At 52.7% G+C, this 19,663-nt stretch overlaps 1 protein-coding gene across 3 annotated transcripts in view; it reads right to left on the bottom strand.

The window, feature by feature from the left end:
- NHSL3 (NHS like 3) overlaps nt 1–19,663 on the bottom strand; it is a 54,412-nt gene that overhangs the window by 9,826 nt on the left and 24,923 nt on the right. For 2 of the 3 annotated variants that reach the window (XM_074934332.1, XM_074934334.1), the window contains exons 2-3: nt 1,236–1,391; nt 529–584 (exon numbers count right to left, since the gene is read on the bottom strand). In XM_074934332.1, coding sequence (XP_074790433.1) covers nt 529–584; nt 1,236–1,391 — 212 coding nt within the window. Of the gene's footprint in view, nt 1–528; nt 585–1,235; nt 1,392–6,384; nt 6,689–19,663 lie in introns of those variants that run through there. The other variant, XM_074934335.1, reaches the window with a different exon arrangement.

Here is a 19,663-nt window from a genome sequence, read left to right as displayed (position 1 = left end):
GTTAGAGACTGGGGAGGATCTGTGGACATGGGGCCAAGTGGGTCACAGTTGGGCAGGCCCTCCCCACCACTTGTTACTGCCAAAATAAACCTAAGGGAATAACTCCAGTGAACGGAAAAGCATGCACCAGGACTCAGCCCTATCAGCTCATACGTCCTGCTGCTTCCTAGTGCCACAGCATCTGATTGCATCTCTCACTCCTTGTGTCCCTCCTGGACCCCCAGGGTTTCCCTTCCTTGGCCATCGCCCCCGAAAAGCTGCTTGCCAGGATGCTCCCTCACTGCCCGGCTCCTTTAGACCCAGCGTGAGTGGGAAGGCACCCGAGAGACAATGTCTCGGGGATGCCCAGGCCTTACCCATGATTGGGGCGGGGGAGCACCCAGGAACATTCCCCGCCCAGCGCTGTACCTGCCCCCACTGCAGGGGCAATGACTGCCCTGTGTATCAGCAGAGTGCACTGCATGCCAACCAGCACCCTAGCCCAGAGAGCCACGGGCAGGGGCAGGTGGGGTGAAGGCAGTCACCCACCTGGATGCTGTTGCTGTCTCCGTAGTCCCAGCCACTTCTGGTCTGTTTTTGTTTTTCTGGAAGAGGAAAGATGGAAAAAAATCCCTAAGGGAAATGTAAGAGAGGAGTCGTCCCATCAAACTGTGGGCTGGCGGAACGGCTGTGCCTGGAGGCCCGGCCCTGGGGCGCAGGAACAGAGCAGCCCAGAGCAGGGCTGGGGGACAGCAGGTGACGCTGGCCCTGCGTGTCCTGCAGATCAATATGCCCCCTTCCCCCCAGCCGCAACCACTCCACCTTCTCTGCCAGGCCCACAGTGACTGGACTCTGGTCAGACACAAAAACAGCCCACCCACAGCCCCGCCTGTCCAACCAAGAAGCAGGTGCGGGGGGGGGTGGGGTGTGGGTGGCAGCATGGGTGGGTGCAGGCTGCTGAAACATATATACTGGGCCTGTGTGAGAGAGTGAGATTTGGGGGGTGGGGTCGGGGGGGTGTCAGATTTATGTGACCCCCCTCCTGCTTTGGCTCTTCCTCCCCTCAGTGTGTTGGCTGCACCAGTGCTGCGTCCTCTGACGCTTGCCTCACACCAGGGCGTGCCGTGCCTCATTAGTATCCCCAGGGAGCACCTGGGCCTGCCCCACCCCCTGGGAGACCCTCTCCCCCTGGATGCATGCTCAGGCGAAAGCAGGAGCAGAGTACCTGGAGCAGCCCCGTGGGGGACGGATCGTACCTTGGTGCTGCAGAGATTTGAGCCCTGCCTGAGCCTGGTTGTGCAGCTCTTCCAGGTGCGGCGGGCGGCTGCTGGGGAAGAAGACATTGTCGGGCTGCTCCGCTCCCGCCTTGTACTGGACATTCAGCCTCTTCTTGTTCTCAGCCTTGGCAGAGCCTGGGAAGGCAAAAGGAATCAGCCTTGCACCACCACATCCCAGCACCTGCAGCCGGGGCTCCTGGGACAGGGAGGAGACAGCAAGAGGCAGCTCCAGGCCCAGGCCCCCCACCCCCCGTCAGTGCTGAGCTGCCCTCACACTCACAGCTTCCCGGTGCGGTGACTTCATCGGGGGACAACTATTTGTTCCCACCCTTGCTCCTGGTTGACTGACTCTGTCAGTAAGACGGAAGCAGAGCGGTGCAGCCACCCGGCCTGAAGGAATCCTGGTGCCCTGGTTGGGGGGCAGGGGGGTGCAGAGGGAAGAGTGCATTACAGAACGTGGGGGGGAGCCCAAATAGAAGAAGATGTGCAAATAGGGGGACACTGGGGGACTTCTGGTGAAGCAGCAGGCGTGAGTCCCCTGGACTCATTGGAGGCCTAGGCTCTCTCGCTCCCACCTGGTCCTGCTCACACATAGCCCTGGCCACACCAATGGGATGCCGACGACTCCTGCTTCACACCTAGGGCTCCACGCAATGCCCATCCAGCCATGCGAGCCCCTCACAGCCTGGCCACAGGTAGGGAGGGGCCATCCCATCCTTTACAGACAGGATCTGATGCCCAGGGTAGATTCAGTGCATTATACAGCAACTTGTGGCAGAGCCGGGAACTGACCCCAGATCTCTCAAGTGCCTGCTTGGTGCATCCTTCCTAAGCATTAAGAGGATCTCCATCGCCCTTGCGGGGCACGGCCAGGGTTAACTCGCTCTCCCTGACAAAGCTAGGGGCAAAGCTAGATAGGTAAGGGCCTGGCCCTGCTGGGGAAGGTCAGTGCTCAGGGCAGGTTTACACTTAACAAGCTGCAGCTGCGCAGCTGTTGCACGTTAGTGAAGACACTACTATGCTGACGGGAGAAGCCCTCCCATCGCCCTCGTGCTGCCTACACCAGGGGTTAGGTCGGCCTAACTGCATTTGCTTTGGGTGGATTTTTCACACCCCTGAGCAATGTAGTTCCACCGATGTACGTTTATAGCGTAGACCTGGCCGCAGTCTCTGCTCCAGGAACCCCTCCTCCGGTCACACTCCCCTTGGCATCCCTCCTCTGCCGGAGTCTGTATCCCCATGGCCTGGCATTTCTGACTCTGTGATGCCAGCAGGAATCAGCAAGCCAGCTAGGCGAGTCCAGGGCTTTTGCATTTCCGGTATCCATTGCAGCAGATCCCTTCACTGGCAGCTCCTCTTACAGCCCTGTGCTGGCAGAGGTGACCTGATACCTTCCCCACCAGCCCCTGGCTTTGGCAGCGGGAGGCTGCAGGTCTGACTCTGCTCTTTTGGAAGTGGATCCTGTGCCTTTAAAATGAATGCACTGAATAAGTGAAAGCTCCCCAGGGTGTATCACATGACTGAGACCAGAAATATCTGTGCACCTTGCACACAAACCAAATGAGCCAGCAGCTCCGGGCAGCTTAAAGAGACAGGCCACACCAGCACGGGGGAGAGCCCTCCACAGAGCCCCAAAGCCTGCAACTTCATCTCTGGGAGCTGCAGCCACCTCAGGGACTAAGGAGCCAATCCTAAACCAATGGGAGCAGAGGGTGCCCAGTGCCTTGCAGGATGGGACCAGGGGGCTGTCTGGCATAATCTCGAGGGTAGAGGGTAATTGCCGGCTGATTTACTGCTGCCCTAGTGATCAAAATACCTTGAGAAACAGTCAGGCCCTTAAATACACCCCTAATAATAGTATTGATATGCTATTTATAGTGCAACTTGGAGCCAATAAATGACCAATAATCCATTGTCCTTATTATACAGCCCCTTTCATCTGAGGATCTCAAAGCACATTACAAACACTAATTAAGCATCATAACTGCCTCTCTTCCCCACAAAGTTGCTATATATTGTAATAAACTAGCTTTTGGGGGCATCATTGTCTTCCGCTAGGAGGAATCAAAATAGCTCAACTGAGTTATAGTCCCTATGTGGATAATAACTAAAAGAGAATCTCCTTACATTCAAGTGGCAGGGGCCTGTGGACTGGAAATGAAACAGGAGGACCAACTTTCTATCCCCATGGTCTCTGTGAAGTTCTGAGCAGCTGCAGGGTTTAAGCACAGGATTCAAAGTTGTCACTAACTGGCTACAGTGGGATTTATTCCCAGATAAGTATCCCCATTTCACAGATGGGGAAACTGAGGCACAAATCACATGCCCAGAGTCATACAGTGAGTCAGTGGAAGAGCTAGGAACAGAGCCTAGGGGCTTTGAGACCCAACCCCCTGCTCCAGTTACTGGATATTACTTCCTTTGTCTTGTCTACACAGATTTTGTACCAGTATAACTGTCGGTCAGGGGTGTGATTTTCTATCAGTAGTTGTACCAGTGCAAGCCCTACTGTGGAGGCAATTTTACCAGTATAGCTATTCCCGTACAGGAAGAGACCGGTACATGGTAAAACCACCTTTATACCAGTAGACCTGCATCCACCCTAGAGGGTTGGTATTGCTGTAACTATCCCGCTATGGCTACAGCAGTACGACTTGCGTGCATAGACAAGGCCTTATTTATCCACACCAGAAATTTGCATTCATTTCTCCTACCCACAGCCCAGCTGGAAGGAGGAAGCACTGACTTCAGAGTATTCTCCCTGGGCTTCTCACAGCCAGCCGAGATGAAGGAGGGAAAGGGCTGATGACCAGGACAATAACTGGGACCTACCAAACTCTGTGTTTGAAGATCAGTTCCCCCCCAGCCACGCACCTTCCGAACTGGCTCTCTCCTTCCCATTCCCCAAGGCCTTCCTCCCACATTCTCCTTTCTGTCCATCATCTCACACTTTCCCTCAGCTTTGCACCTCTTCTCTCCAGGCAGGTAGCACTTATACCTTCGAACCCTACTTCACACTCAGATGCTGTCAGAGGGAGGGGAGGATTATTATCCCAAGCCACAGAGAGGTGAAGGGACTTGCCCCGATGTCATCTTCAGAGCAAAACTCCCTTTTTGGAAGAGATGCTCTGGTCAAACACAGGTTATAGGGCCCAATGCAGGGGGAACTGGGGGGAAGTTCTCTGGCCTGTGCTCCGGAGGAGGTCAGACGACATGATCTCATGGTCCCTTCTGGCCTTGGAATCAATTCATCTCTGAAAGAGGTGTCCCAGCCAATCACAGGCAGAGCTGGAAATAGAACCCAGGAGTCCAGGCTGGTTCTTAGCCCAAGTCATTGCCCTACTTCACCCCACTAATTACTAGTGCACTGAAGCCTTCTACATGCTGACTCCAGGCTGCCCTTGAACACCTCACCCCCCACCTGCCTTTTCTCAGCTTAGCAACAAATCGATACACTGGAGACAGGTTTCCCAAATGCTGCCAACGCTGGGGACTTTCATCCTCACTTGCCTGAGAAGGACAAAGCTGGGGGTGCAGACGCTGGGCCCAACCATCTACCAGCATCCTTGTCGAGGGAAAGTGAGTTTGTACATTGGATGCGGGTTTGCCACCAGCAAAGGAGATAAGTGGCAGGGGAGGGGATGGGAGTCTGAAGCGAAACAAGTAAATAAAGCAGAAGATTCTCTTCCCACCTCAGCATTTACACCCCTTACAGCACTGCAACCAGGCATCTCAAAGCCCCTCAAACACAGGAATTTATTGAGCCCCACAATCCCCCTGTGAGGCAGGGAAGTATTTACCCAGTTTTTTAAAAATGGGGAAACTGAGGCACAGAGGGAGGCTGCGACTGGCGCACGGTCACCCAGCCAGTCGAGCCAGAAGCAGAACCCAGATCTCCTAACTTCCAGTCCCCTCCTTTATCTATTAGGCCACACTTCCTACCCCATTCCAGTGAAATCATCCCCTTCCCTGTGGTAGCACACTAGATTCTCATCTCAAAACAGCCTCCATGAACACAGCAGCTCAGTGGACTGAGGCATCAGCAGCTGGCTCTCACTAGCTGTCCCGGGCTCCAGGATCTAAGTAACCTGCCCTGGAGGAGTTCTGTGGGGGGTCATGCTTCCCACTGTCTACCCTGGGAGATAAGCGGGTGCTGAGTCAGCTCGGCAGGCTCTCCCCCTTCAGCCTACATTTCCTGCCCATTACAGCTCATCTCATTCTAGGTGCCCTGCAGCAGTAGAGAGAAAAACAACTTTGTGCTGAAGAAAGGACGGGAGAGGATGAGTAGCTGACCGAGGCCGTGGAATCACCACAGAGGCACCAACCGTCCCCCTGCACACACTTGCCAGTGTCTTCTTCACCAGTCGCCCCGTCTTCAGGACGCACACACACAGGGCCTCTAACCCAAATAGCTAGAGAACCACCCCTCCTCCACAGCATCTCTGCCACGGCTGCACACACCCCATGTATGCACTCAGATTAAAAGCCAGGCAGATGAAATACGGACTGCTGCAGCAGCTCCAGATCTGCACAATGGGGAAAGGACACAGGACAATAGAAAGGATTCCACCCTGCTAAGCCGCACAGAAAAAGAGATTCTCTCCCAGCCAGGCAGCATCTGCAGCCAGCCAGCCAGCCGCAGGGTCGGACATGGGCAGAAACAGCAGGGCCAAAGCATCCTGGATAAGTTGGGACACAGACTACAAAGCACACGCAACCCAGTTTATGGGACTCAGGAGCTCTCTCACACACCCCGCCAGGGCCAATGCCTTCATCCAGGACCCCGGTCCACCCCCATAAGACCGTGCATACCCCAACCAAGCCCTTTACTGCTGTGATTTCAGCACGATCGCTCCCCTAGCCCGGGCACACCCTGCGAGTCATCTTCAGGCAGGAAGCAGCTCGCTGGTTTATTCCGTTAACTTCCTAACAAGAGCAGCCACTGCTGGGGTGACCTTTCCCTGCCCGACCCAGAGAGGCAGCCAGCTAGAACGGGATCCTTCTAGGGAAGCCGGGGAGCCAGCCCAGCCACACAACACAAGGGGGGCAGGGAGGCTTCATGCTTGGAGATCGCCTATGGCCAGGGTTACATAAGGACAAGGGTTCGTCCCACCGAGGCTGTACTCACCTTTCTTCTTAAACAGAGCCAGGAGGGAGGGCAGGTTTCTGCTGAGGAAAACCACCATCCCGGCGGCTGGCGGGCTCTGGCACCAAGGGACCCTCCAGAGATGGGGCTACGCAGCCAAGAACTCCTGCCACACCAGGGGTCCCAGCTGAGGCTGCTGCCTTTATCCAGCTGCCCCCCAGCATTCAGCATCCCTGGCACTTTCTGCTGCCTCTCTCCTTCACACTCATCTGTGCCTCGGGATCCGGCAGGAAGATGCACAAAACCAGCCGCACAGAGACGCTGCCAGTGCAGCAGCCTCCATACAGAGAGCGGGGCTGGAGAAGTGTGAACTCAAGGACAGGGAGAGGAGCGGGGCGAAGTGGGGGGAGGGATCTCATCTCCCTGGATCTCTGCATCTCCTTGGAGGCCAGCAGGGGAGTGAATACCGGCCCCCAGCTGTTCCAACTGCACAGCTAATTCATTGAAAAAGAAAAGCAGCCCCTCCCCTGCACCCCCTCCTCCCCTCCAGGCCCAGTGTCTGTCCCCGAGCACAGATGCTGTATCCAGAGTGGGAAGAGTTCAGCAAACGCTTCCCACCCGCCCGGCTTCCAGGAAACTAAATCCAGAGCAGCTGCCCGGAGCGATACAGCCCAGCAGGAACAAGCCTGTATGGGCTGCAGAGCAAAGGCAAGAGGGAGCCATGGGGCTTGATCCCAGCTCCCACCTAGAGGGTCCTGGGAAAGCCAGGGGAGCCGTCGGCCTGTGCCCATGGAAATTCCAGTGAGCCCTTTCACTGGGCCCTGCTGGAGGGAGCAGACCTGTTGCTCTCTTCCAAACCCAAGTTGCCAGCTGTCAGGAGCTAGCAGATTTTCAGCGGGAACTTCCACTCTGGCGTCCAGAGTAGCAGGGGCTTTTCCTGGACTAAGGGCAAGCCTTTGGGACAGACCAGTGTGATGAGGCAGACACAGCTCAGGAGCAACTATCCCCAGGCTTGGATGGACAGAGACAGACAGACAGACATGGGATGGGCAGGGGGTTGGACAGTTGTTCCCAGAGCACTAGGCAGTTTAACCCTGGTTGGCACAATCATTCCCCCCCGCCCCCTCCGAGCTCTCGGATAGCACTGGGGGATGGGACAATACGGAAAAACGACCCCAAAGCAGATCTAACCGACTAGCTCAGGAGGGATGAGAGTGGCCCTAGTGCTGAGTCAGCGGGCATACCCCAGCAGAGCAGCCTCCCTTCAGATACTGGGCCGACTTCTCTTTAACTGGGGAGAGGGGTGCGCAGGACACCTCGTCACCGAGCCAAGCAGGACATCCCTCCACCCCATTCCTGCATACGGAGACATTCGCCCGGGGCCTGTCCCACCCAAGTGACCGGCGGTACTCCAGGGAGGGCACGACCCAAGAACACGCTGGCCTGGGGGCTGTCCCTGCCTGGACACCTGTGGGGACAAGGAGTCTGGAAGGCTCACGGGGAGAGGGACCTGGGGAATTATTAGCAAACCCACGGTCTGATAACCATCCCCCCGCCAAACCCCTGTGGGTCGCAGACCCTGTGGGTACTACAGAAACACCTATACAGGGGGGAGCCTGTTTAATGACTAGACTCCTGGATTCTATTCCTGGTTCTGCCACTGACTCCCTGTGATCCTGTGTGAGCCACAGCCCCACTTTTTGCCTCGGTTTCCCCATCTGGAAAATGATGCTGACCTGTCTCCTCTCAGCACTAATGAAGGCTTGCAAAGTGGTAGGAAAGTGTGAAGGGTAACTAACACAGATACACATGGAGCTTTAGAGTAGCAGCTGTGTTAGTCTGTATCCGCAAAAAGAACAGGAGACCTTGTGGCACCTTAGAGACTAACAAATTTATTAGAGCATAAGCTTGGAGCACTTGACAAACACTGGCTAAGGCCAGGGCTACACTAGAAAGCTTTGCTGGCAGGGTTATCCTGCTAAGCCCCCCATGTGAAGACACAGTTTATACCGGCAAAAGAGTGCTTCTGCTGGTATAGCTTATACTGCTTCTCAGAGCAACATAATCTGTGTCTGCAAAAGCATTTTTGTGCCAGTATAACTGGGCCTACCCGGGGGCCTGGGACAGTTTAGAAATGCCATACAAAAACCAACCACCACCCAGCTGCCACGGCTAGATCAGCAAACATTTCTTGTGTGGACCTGGCCTGAGCCTCACAGCCCCATGAGAGGCAGATCAGAATTATCCTCATTTTCCAGAGGGGGAAACTGAGGCGTAGCAAGGCGCTATGACTTGCCCAGGGGGTGACACAGAGTCTGGCAGAGCCAGGAATAGAACCCAGGGGTCTTGGCAACCAAACCAGACCACACGCCCTCCCCACACCTCCCCGATCTGTTCTCTACAATGGTGCATGCCCCTCACTTGTCAGCGTTCCCCAGCATTCCTCTCTGCCCTCTCCAGCACTGGGGTCCCTTCCTCTCAAGCTCTGCTCCCCTCCCCTCGCATGGGCATCGCTGAGTTCATTCCCGCTGGCTGGCATGGCCCTACCCCCACCCCTTCTGCTCTTCTGGGGAGCTGAACCTCTGTCTCTCACTGCTGAATATTCATCAGGACTATGGAGAGAGGATCCCCGGGAAGGGCAGGCCAGCACCATCTGGCATGCGGGGAGGGCTGGGTCTGTTGCACAACCCAAGGAAAAGTGCAAGAGGCTGGCTGCAGCTGCAGTGTGGAGAGACAGAAGGGGAGTCTGCTAATTCTCCCTTGCAGTGTCCCTCATCCAGGGGGAAACAATGCCTGGCAGGGTGTGGGGAGGACACCAGGCAGCTGGGATCAGTGAGCACTGAGGAGGAGGGGGCCGGAGGGCCAAGCATTTGGGGGTGGGAGAGGAGCCCAGGGCAGGAAGGGAGCCGAGGGCTCTCTGTGCCCCTTCTCTTCCCCAGGGTACCCTACAGCCCCACCCTGCACAGGCTTCAGCTCCAGTCCCTCTGGAGATTCATCTTCAGTCCCAGTTCGGAGGCTTATTTTTGTAAGTCCTGGTACATAAGATGTTTCTGCTCCCTCGGGTGTCCGCTCCCTGCTTCCCCCAGCCCTTAGGCACAGGGCTCAGAGGGCCTTCCCTGCAGACCTTACAGACATGCTCCTGTGGGATTCCTCGGCACTGCCAGATGGGTCAGGCACATGTCCCATACCGGGAGCACATGGGGCTGTTTGTACACGTATCACCGATGGCTCCGTCCTGTTCAGTGTTTGGAGGAAGGACAGAGGTTGACAGCATCAGACAAGCTGGATCCCTGCCAGGAATATGTGTCCTTGAGGTCGCTATATTAACAGTGTGGCTGCTTCAGTCTGCCTCGACCCAGCACTACATTCCAGCCAGAGCCTAGTCTGCGTGATGAGTCCATATGTCCAACATACAGCTCATGCTCCAGCAGGATCACACCGTACGGAGTGAAGGACATGCCCCAAAATTGTCAGAAGCAGGGGACGGAACTGAAACTTCATCCAGAAGGCACTGGGCCAAGCTAGGAAGAGACACCTGTTACCCAGGTGGTGGGGATTCCTATTGCCTTGGGGTTAGCCCATATAGCAGGGGTACGGAGAGAGGCAGCATTAACTAGTGGTTTGAGAATGGGGCAGGGAATCAGGGTCAGGTTCCCGAGTCCTACCCCTGGCTCTGCTGCCAACCTGCAGCACGACCTTGGGCAAGTCACCTAACCACTCTGTGCCTTGGTTTCCCATGTGTAAAATGGAAGGTGATGACAGTAATCAGGGACCCCCAGGCCAGTGGGATAGACTGATGTAAAACTTTAAGAGCCAAGTATCAGCAAATTCACATTCCCTAGGAACGTGCTGTCAATATGCTACACACCATGGCCATTGGGAAACCAAGTGCAAACCAAGCCCCTACAATGAGCTAAAGAATCTCCAACAGCTGTTCACAGTACAGGGTCTATGACACACAGCGGAGCAGAAGACAATGGCATGCACAAATAAGCCAGTGCATCACAGTACTAGTACTACAAGGGCTCCACTCCTGTTTACTGGTTTAATTCCCTGTCCTTCCAAGTGAATCTAAATCTAAAGCACTTCAGAGGCCTAGTGGATAGAGCTGGGACCCAAGAGACCTGGGTTCTATTCTTGGCTCTGCCACTGGCCTGCTGGCTGACCCTGGGCAAGTCACTTCCCCTCTCTGTGCCTTGGTTTCCCCATCAGGAAAGTGGGGATAATGACACTGACCTCCTCTGTAAAGCGCTTTGAGATCTGCTGATGAACAGAGCTATAAGAGCTGCTGATTATTGTTATTAACTGCACGTCCCCAGAAAACGGAACTCCCTGCGAGTCGATAGTTTTAACTGAAATGTCCATGCCAACACACTTTCCAGTTGTCGTCCGTTCCCGCGCCGCCCTCCCCCCCACCCCCATACTCTAGTAAAGCTTGGTTATTTTAAAACATGCAGAAACGCCATTCTGTCTTGGGGACAGCACCTTCTGCTGCACAGCCCTTGCCTGATGCAGGTGGCAGGCAGACAGTGCCAGGGGAGGGGAGCGGGAGCCCCTAATCCCTTGGAAAGCATGTGGAATTCTTTTGATTTCCACCCTAGCTGTAATGGGATTGGGGACGGCCAATGAGAACAGAGCACTGGCATCTCCTCCAGAGCATCAGGAGCAGCAGGGTACACTCAGCTCACTGCACTGGGGGCGGCTGGGTTCTCCCTTGGCCGTGTTCAAAGTGGGGTAGGAGGGACAGATTTCCCTGCCTTTGCTGGGGCTCACCCCTGGCCTCTTTGGATCTTCCTAAAGCACCCCAGCCAGGAGGCCTCTGATCTCTGGTTCATGATGATGCTTTGCACTAAATGGCAGGCAGTTTCCAAATATTTTTTTCTGCAGGAGGAGATTCCCAAAACTCTCGCCTCGCTTCCCCCTCCAGGGAGAAGACCCTCCCACACATCCCATTTCCCCACCCCTGCCAGTTCCTGAGTCCAAACATGCTCTGGCGTGTGCCATTTAATTACCCGGTGAGACACAGCGGCAGGTGGAAAGGAGGTTCCCCAAAGCAGATGCAGAGCTTTGCACAGGAATCCACGTGCAGGTGGACAGCGTGAACAGGCAGCTCTTCCCCCCTCACCCCCTCACGCACCCCTTAGCTTTGCCGCTCTGCAGGGCAGGGACTGTGCTTCCCTCCCATATGGACAGCGCCTTGCACATTGTGCATGCCATCAGCCAACACACAGCCAGAGCTACCCACAGCCAAGCGGCATCTTGCATAGAACAACTTCCCTCTGAGCAGAACCCATGCGGATGCTGGTACATTGCATGGCCGGGGCAGTCGTTGCATCACACTCTCCAACAAGTTTCCCTCTCTGGGCTCGCCATGCCTCCGGCCCCGCTCCTGTCAAAGCCAAAAGCCAGACACCCTCGAACGTCAGCGTGTGATTGGGCCCTGCTAAATGAACACTTGCACAAAGGGCGGCGTTAGCTGCGGGTTGATGAAGCCCAGTTGTTTTCACAGCCTAAGTAGAACGCACTACAATTAAAAGGGCTGATAATGCACAAAGCGAGGAGCCACGTGCTGCGTTGAACGCTGCCCTACTCCTCTCCTTAGGCTGCTGTTGCAACACATCATGAGCCATGACGTCAGCCATGGCAAACAGCGGGCATTGCTAACAAAGGAGATGCTGCCCCTGGTACTATCCAGCGCTGCAGGGAAGCAGAAGGGCATCCACAGCGGAAGAGTTCAGCTCTCCCTGCACCGACTGAACGGGAGAACCAAGCTCGTCAGCTGGCTGCCACGCCAGGGAGCAACTGTGACAGCCCATTGTGTCAGCGGCCCAGAAAACACGTTCCACTTTAGGGTCCAACCTACTCTCCCTTGCTACGGCAGAAAAGAGTTACGTTAGTCACAAACCCATCCCAGCGTTTCCCACCTCAGCGCAAAAGCCATTGGATAGTCTCTGGCTCTCCCAAATAGGCCCCCCGTCCAGCAAGGCACTTAAGCACATGCTCTCATGAGCAGTTCCCTCTGATTCAGGGGAATTCCCGGAAGTGCTGTATTGAATCGGGTCCGTAGCTCCTAGAAGGCTATTCCTCCATGCACATACACAGACCATGGACATTGATCTTAAGCTCAGGCAGCCCCATTCATGCACAGGGATCCACAGTGCTTTGCAAACGTTACTTGACACACGTTGTAGGAATCCCATCCCTGATCATGGGAATGCAGCCAGCTCTAGAGTGGAGCATGGCAGTTGCAGGCGCAGCAACAGGAGTGAACAGCAGCAGCTTAGGGCATGAAGTGAAGGAGAGGTCTGCATCCACTTGAAATTGCACAGGCAGGATATAATTATCCCAATTGTAACGTGGCCAGGACACCGGCGCCAACGCCCCTTCCCACATACGCAGAGCCACGAGATCTCTAATAACTGCAAAAGGTCAGGCCCTTGGGTTTACAACTTATTGGCCAGGGGATGCTCAAAGCATGAGTTTCTGGTTCTCTCTCGGTACCTTACGTGGCTGCTAGAGTCTAATATGGCCACGGCTGCCCTTTCTACAACACCCAGTACTCCATTCCCAGAAAAACAAGGGTTGTAGGTATGGCCCTACCAGTGCACTGTATTTACGTACAGCACAGCTAGAAACACGGCAGGGTAGAATCCCAGCTCCGCAATACTCATACGGGCTCACCTAGGAAACAGACCAGCGAGACGCAGAAACTCAGCTGAAAGGGGAGACAGACAGACAGAAGTCTGAGCCTTTAGTGGAAGCTGCTGAGTTTCACGGCTGAGGAATTTAATCCAGCTGCAGCCTGTGCTGGTAGCAACATGTCCAGATGTAACTGGCATCTCACTCTCCATACGTCCTTGGTGAATTGCCCTGGATTTGCTCATCCCAGCCAGTACACACCGGCTGGATACACTAAGTAAGTAAGCTCCAGTTCAGAGAACCATGTGTCTGGTTCACATGAGCTCCCAGACTGGAGGCGAAGGAGCAGAAAGAGAAATCCTTCTGGATGAGGAAACCTTGGCCTCCCCATGCTGGAAGGTATCTCGGGCACAGTCTCCTTGGAGTGGATCCAGAGGCCATTAGCTCAGGCAAACGACAACTGACGAGAGAGCTTGGCTTGAGAAGGACTTTGGGATCTGGCCCCACCCCAAAGTAGAGAGATAGAAGCGCTCCTCTGGGGAGAACCACCGTGGGGAGGGTGCAAAGAGAGCACCAATAAGCCGGTTTTAAAAGCCAACTTTGCAACTACTCTGATAGACCCAGCCACAAACCCCAATATTCCCTCCTAGCCTCGGACTTTGGTTCTCGCTTCTGAACCAACGGAAGTGCAGGCCCAAACGTAAAGATTCAAGAGATTCCAACATCTTGGATCTCAGCTGGCCTTACAGGCCCCAAACATTGCCATTCACCCATCTGCAGGGCACAGAGCCCATCGTGCCCATGCACCCACCCAAGCTGCACCTTTACATCTCTAAGGCCTCTACTGTCTAGTGTGGCAGGCAGCCATTTTGTGTTCAGTTCAGTGCAGATTGTCACAAAGGCGCCCACGCACACTGGGCTCTCTCCTGGAGGCTTTGCTTTTGTTCTTTCTTGTTTGTGGTTATGCTTCATCTAAAACAAAAGATATTCAGGCTGAACGTCTGTGTTTGGTCTTTGTGTTTGGAAAACAAAACACTCAGGTTAATACATTCTCAACCTGACCTTTGTGTTAACTAAGGCTTTGCCCAGGAGTACAGCATCAGAAAAACTGGGGAAATCTTAAGTATTGCTTTTAAAAAGAGGTTATTTAATAAAATAACCCAAAATATTAAAAGGAGGGAAATTTTGCCTAAATCCCCTTGACAGCTGGGAAGAGATCACACAGAAAAGATTGGTTTGGATCACTGACGGGAGAAGGAGAGGAGTCTTCCATTCCTCTAGCTCTTCTCAGACAGAAGGCACTTTACTGACAGTACCAACAATCACCAACAGGAATAATTCCACCCACCTCTGAGATGCAGCTGCTTCTGGGGTGGAGCAGGGCACCTGGTCCACAGCTCACAGTTACACAACAATACAGTTTAGAGCCTGAAGCTACATAGAATGCACAATGACAGCAGCAGGACACTACCATGTGCCACACACAGGCATCCAAATGCCTGCCAGGAGCCCTGCACTGACTCTAACCCTAAGCAATTCCTGAAAGTGAATTTAACTGAAAAATATAGAGGAAATTCTGCTTCCCAGCCATTTCTCCTTTGTGGCACAGGCTCAGCAGATGGAGGCAAAGGTCTAGACTACAATGCAGGGCTAAGAAAGCGCAGAGCAGAGGCTGCAGGTTGGTTTGGGAGGCATCCAGCTGGTCCCACTGACGGGGGTGCCCAACACTCGTCAGTGCCTCCCTGGTTGTCACAGTGAGACAGAGCCAGATCTGCAACCGAGGTGCTATTCGGTGCAAATCAATCAGGAGTCACTGCTGCGGACACAGAGCTTGCAAAAGCAGACAGCCACCAGCACCGTGGGGCCTGAACCAAACACAGCAACCTCAGCCTCGGCTCTAGTCACTCCGACTGGGGCAGAGGCAGCTCCAGTCCAGCTCTCTGCATGCCAGTACCACACAGGACAGAGCAGCTACCCACCAGGCCTGGAGTAAAGCAAAAGGGTGCCATGGACTCTAGCCACTGCAGCCCCAGGCCGACAGCAGCGGGGTATGGGGGGGTGCACCCCGCACAGCAGGATGAAGAGACCTCTCCGCTGATCACCCCTGGGGACGGAGCATCACAGTGAGTTACAGCCCCAGCCTTTCACTTCCAGGAGCCTAAACTCACGAGAGAGAGAGTTGGGGCTTGGCAGGCTCTGCTGTAGAGAGACCCAGAGCCAGGACAGACAGGGCGCTGCAGGTCAGAACTGAAGCGCCCTGGCAGGGCACTGTGGGGAGCAGGACTGGAACAGGAGAAGATGCTGATCAGAACTGAGGGCCACTGGCAGAGCTGCGGCTGCAGGAGGGATCCAAGACTGAAGTAGGTGCAGGTTAGGATTGAGGAGCCTCTGCAGAGCTGTGGGGTGCCAGGTCGGGAACAGCAAAGGGTGCTGAGTCAGGAACAGGCACAGCTCAGGGAGGTGGGGAGGGGCTCCACCCAGTCCCACAGCTGCACGGTGGAAGCCGGCAGTTGCCTGACCGGAGTTTGCATGTCTTGGGACAGTGCTACTAGCTCAGGACTAAGTAAACACAAGGGCTCGCTCGGTGTTTCTCTAGAGCGAGAGAAACTATGTTTCATGCCAGACCTAGGCCTGAACTCTCTGTGCTCTGCAGCTTTCAGTGGACTCAGCTTTTGGAGGAGCCTGCAAACATCCATCTCAATCATCTCCACAGCAATGCCTCAACTTGCCTGCTCCCTCTGCAAACGATCCTGCAGCAGGAGGCAGGGAAACACCCAGTTCAGTCAGCCCCCTTCCACCACCACTGACTCGCAGGAGAAAAACGAAAAGCAGGGGTTGTTGGGGAGGCTAGTCAAAGGGGGTGGAGATGGGGAGCAGCAAGGACCAGAGAGATTAAAGGAGAGGAAAAGCCGGTTTATCTTTCTCTGCAATGCTCAGTCCTAGGAGCCTCGGGGCTCGCCACACACAACCAGGTCTCTCCCTTCAATCTCAGCACCATCACTCACCCCCAGTCCAGGACGAGAGATGCTGCATGCAACCTGCAGGGCCTCCAGATAGGCTGTTGCTGACACACAATCCCTCATGGGCTTGTTTCTGCAGCATGCATCAGGATACTGACCAAGGGCATGCAGATGTGCTCACATGTACAACCATCCAGGGTGTGTGCATTTGTCTGTCTGTCTTTCTCCTGCAGCCTTCTTGCTGTAACTGAATTGGTGATCCCCTTTGGATCCTGCTGTAAATCTGAATAAAGCTAAAGAAATGGAAATTCTCTTGAGAAACATGCTGTCTAACTGGCCTAGGGACTACACTGCAGGTGTTTGCTACAAGAGGAAAGGAATAGCTACAATAAAGAGCGTCTTAGAGCAGGGCTTTCAGCAAAACTCGGCTCTATGCAATTTCATCTATTTCCAGCTCACGTACTGACTTGCCATGTGGTCTCGGAGAAGTCACCCTCTGTACCTCAGTTTCCCCTTCTGTAAAATGGGGAGATCATCATCTCCCTCCAGGCATATTGTAGCATCTTCTGAGGCTCTCTCATAAGTTACAACAGAGGCAAGGTGAGCATGTCCCTTTTTAGGGCCTGGAACTTGTGCTACCATCTGCTCCAGTTCTCAAAGCCATTTCTTGGCAAAGGGCAAAGCTGGTGCTCCCATCACAACCCAGCTCTCTCTCTCTCTCTCTCAAAATGGTGACCATCACCATCTGGTCCCAAGCCATGTGCATTTACGTAGGGCAGCTGGAAAGCTGATTAGCTACGGTTTGCAAGTGCTTCTCTGAAAATCCCCGTAGACGTGTATCTTACATTATAAGGGGGATCCCAAAGCCCTCAGCCTATATAGAACACCAAAATTTAGCCACTTCTTGGGTAGAGGAAGCAGCCAACTGGAGGGCTAGTGGAAAGCTTGCTGCACAGCAGTGGTGGAGGGGGCAGATTTTGGCCATGGATAAACACCATGGGATCTGACCTGAGTTGTTAAACGTCTCAGAGCCCAGCTCACAGCAAATGGTCTGGGACTCCACCTATTTCAAGACAGGAGAAGGGCAGAGACACCCCTGCTGAGACTTGAAACCGTGCCACTGGGGCATCCGACCCCCAGTGTTTGTCCAAGACCCTGTTTCAAAGCAGCTCAAGCCATTTTCTGTGAAATCCTCTCCTTCCTTCTGCACTGGGCGCAGCAGCAAGGGCAGGTCCTATTACCAGAAGTGGACCAAAGGCCAGAGGCTCCAAGGAGACTGAGGGGGGCTCTGTGAGCTTCATCCTCATGGCTCCTCGCATGGCATTTGCTGGCTAGGAAGGGCCCACACTGCACAGGAATTAAGATCCCAGCATTTTGCCTCTCATTAGAGCCAGTTAAATAACCAGTTAGGTGGCTTGGGCAGAGTTAGCTACCCTAACAAGCTCCTTCCACACTGGGAATGACGCTGATTCTTTCAGGCAACACACATGCTGAGTCTGCTCACCTCTCACCTATACACATCTCCTCTAGGGGTGATCCATTCACCCACGATTCATACTCTGGAATAGCACAGGCCAGCCGCCCCCAAGGGCGCCTCCATTTCCTCACCCATCACATCTTCGCTTCTCTACCTGCCCCTGCTCACAGCCACACCCAAACACACCCTCTCCTTTACAGCACACACCATTCACTCTAAGGCCACTTTCAGGAGGACATCACTTGACATGAAAATCTTTTCAAGTCCTTATCTCACAAGCTGGTCTAATGGCTGGAGCACAGGACAGGCCTGGGAGCCAGGACTCCTGGGTTCTATTTCCTGCCTCATTTACCCTTGGGTAAATCATTTAGGCCTAAATGTTCAAAAACACCTGCTAATTTTGAGTGTCCACCGGAGACATCTAGGACCTAATATGCAGAGGCGCTGACCACTCTCAGATCCCATTGGCTGCAATGGGCAGTGAAGGAGACTATTTTACAATGACCTGTGGCCAGGGTGGATAAAAATCAATGATTTTTTTTTATTTAAATCGGATTTTTTGGATAGGTTTTTTCCTCAAAAAGAATTTTATCTAAAGATAGTTTTAATTAAGATACGTTACAGGCGAGTCTCATCTTACGCACATTTAACATACGCGAATTCAGCTTTGCGCAGTCGGCAAAAAAAAAAAAGAGAGAGAGAGAAAAAAACAATTTAAATACTGTACTTGTAGTGCAGGTGATTCCGCCCGCCATTCCACTGAAAGTAATTTTGACTATTCGTGATTTTCGCTTTACGCACTGATTGCGGAACGTAACCCCAGCGTAAGATGAGACTCGCCTGTATAGCTCAAAGATATCTCATCATGGAATAGGGATTATAAATTCTAATTCTATAGCATGAGACAATACATTCATGTCATGTTTAAGAAAAGTTTTGTACATGAGTTCCAATAGCTCATGGATTAGGGACCCTGTTTTATGGGGTTCCAGGGGCTTCTGTATAGATTATTTAGGTGAATCTTTCTATCTACCGAATGGGACTCGGTGCTTAGTCTAGAAGATACCATCAGAGATGCTTAGTTTTGCAGTTCTCAAACTGTGGATTTGTCTCTCCAGAGGCAACATGCTTGTTAACAGAAAAAATGTTTTTAAATAAATAAATAAATAGAGAGATGAGAAATAACAGACCTCAACCCTATTGTCCCTCTGCAAATTTGGGTACACAGAGTCAATCCCTTACCTCTTTCTAAAAGTGCAAAGTTTCAAAAAGTTCAATGAATGGAAGATTGTTGGGGGCAGAATAGACCTGGACAAGGAGAAGAAATCTGGAGATAAATGTGAGACGGGAGGGACAGGCAGTAGAAACAAAATGAAAATGCTTGAGCAGCATATTCCAGAAGTCTTGAGGTCTTTCTGAGTGTAGCCTTCGTTGATTTGAGATCTACCATACCATTCTCTCACTAGAAGGGAAAACCTATAATGGCAGCAGACATAAAAGAGACCCAGTTTGGGAATAAGAACCATTCAAGAAATATATGTTTACTGATGATGTTTTAAAGAAAGTCACACCAGTGAGCTGGTGGAAGTCACTTAAGCACTTGGATTCAGACTGTTGAAGTGATAATCTCACTTTTACCAGCAGTAGCTTCTTCTGCCTGTGTAGAAAGAATATTTTCTTCCTTTGGACTAATTCATTCCAAATTGAGAAATCGTTTGGGACCTGAAAAAGCAGGAAAGCTCGTTTTTCCTTTTCCAGATTATGAACAAACAGGAAAATGCAGGTGAAGACGACTGAGTTACCTGCAGAAGCCAATATTTTAAATATCTCATATTGGCCTGGCTGACACAGTTGATTTAATTTTTGGTTTAAAAAAAAATTCCATTTAACTATTTTAGTTAAAAACAATTTTAACAAAAACAAACCTGATATAAAAAACTTGAATGTTTAACTAAATTCAAAAATTCATATGCTTGTTTTGTTAAAATATTAGACGTTTGCTGTTGAAGAAAAAAATCCAGAATACATAATGTTGTTGTTTTAGTTAAATAAAACAACCTTAATGTCTGTCTGGTGATGTTCTCCTCCTAATACAGCATGGCAAGAAAATCCTCCAATTAAAGATTAACCTGTTGAATTGGAGATAGTTCACCTCCCAGTGACTTCATAAATATCTGCTTCAATTACCTTTGGTAAATGAAATAACCAAACAATCATTCATTTTCTGATATAGCTGTCAAACTAA

The sequence above is a fragment of the Natator depressus genome, chromosome 19, assembly GCF_965152275.1.
Source record: "Natator depressus isolate rNatDep1 chromosome 19, rNatDep2.hap1, whole genome shotgun sequence".
Taxonomy (NCBI): Eukaryota; Metazoa; Chordata; order Testudines; family Cheloniidae; genus Natator; species Natator depressus.
The sequence above is the reverse complement of the archived record's forward strand: the minus strand, read 5'-3'. Positions and strand labels throughout refer to the sequence as shown.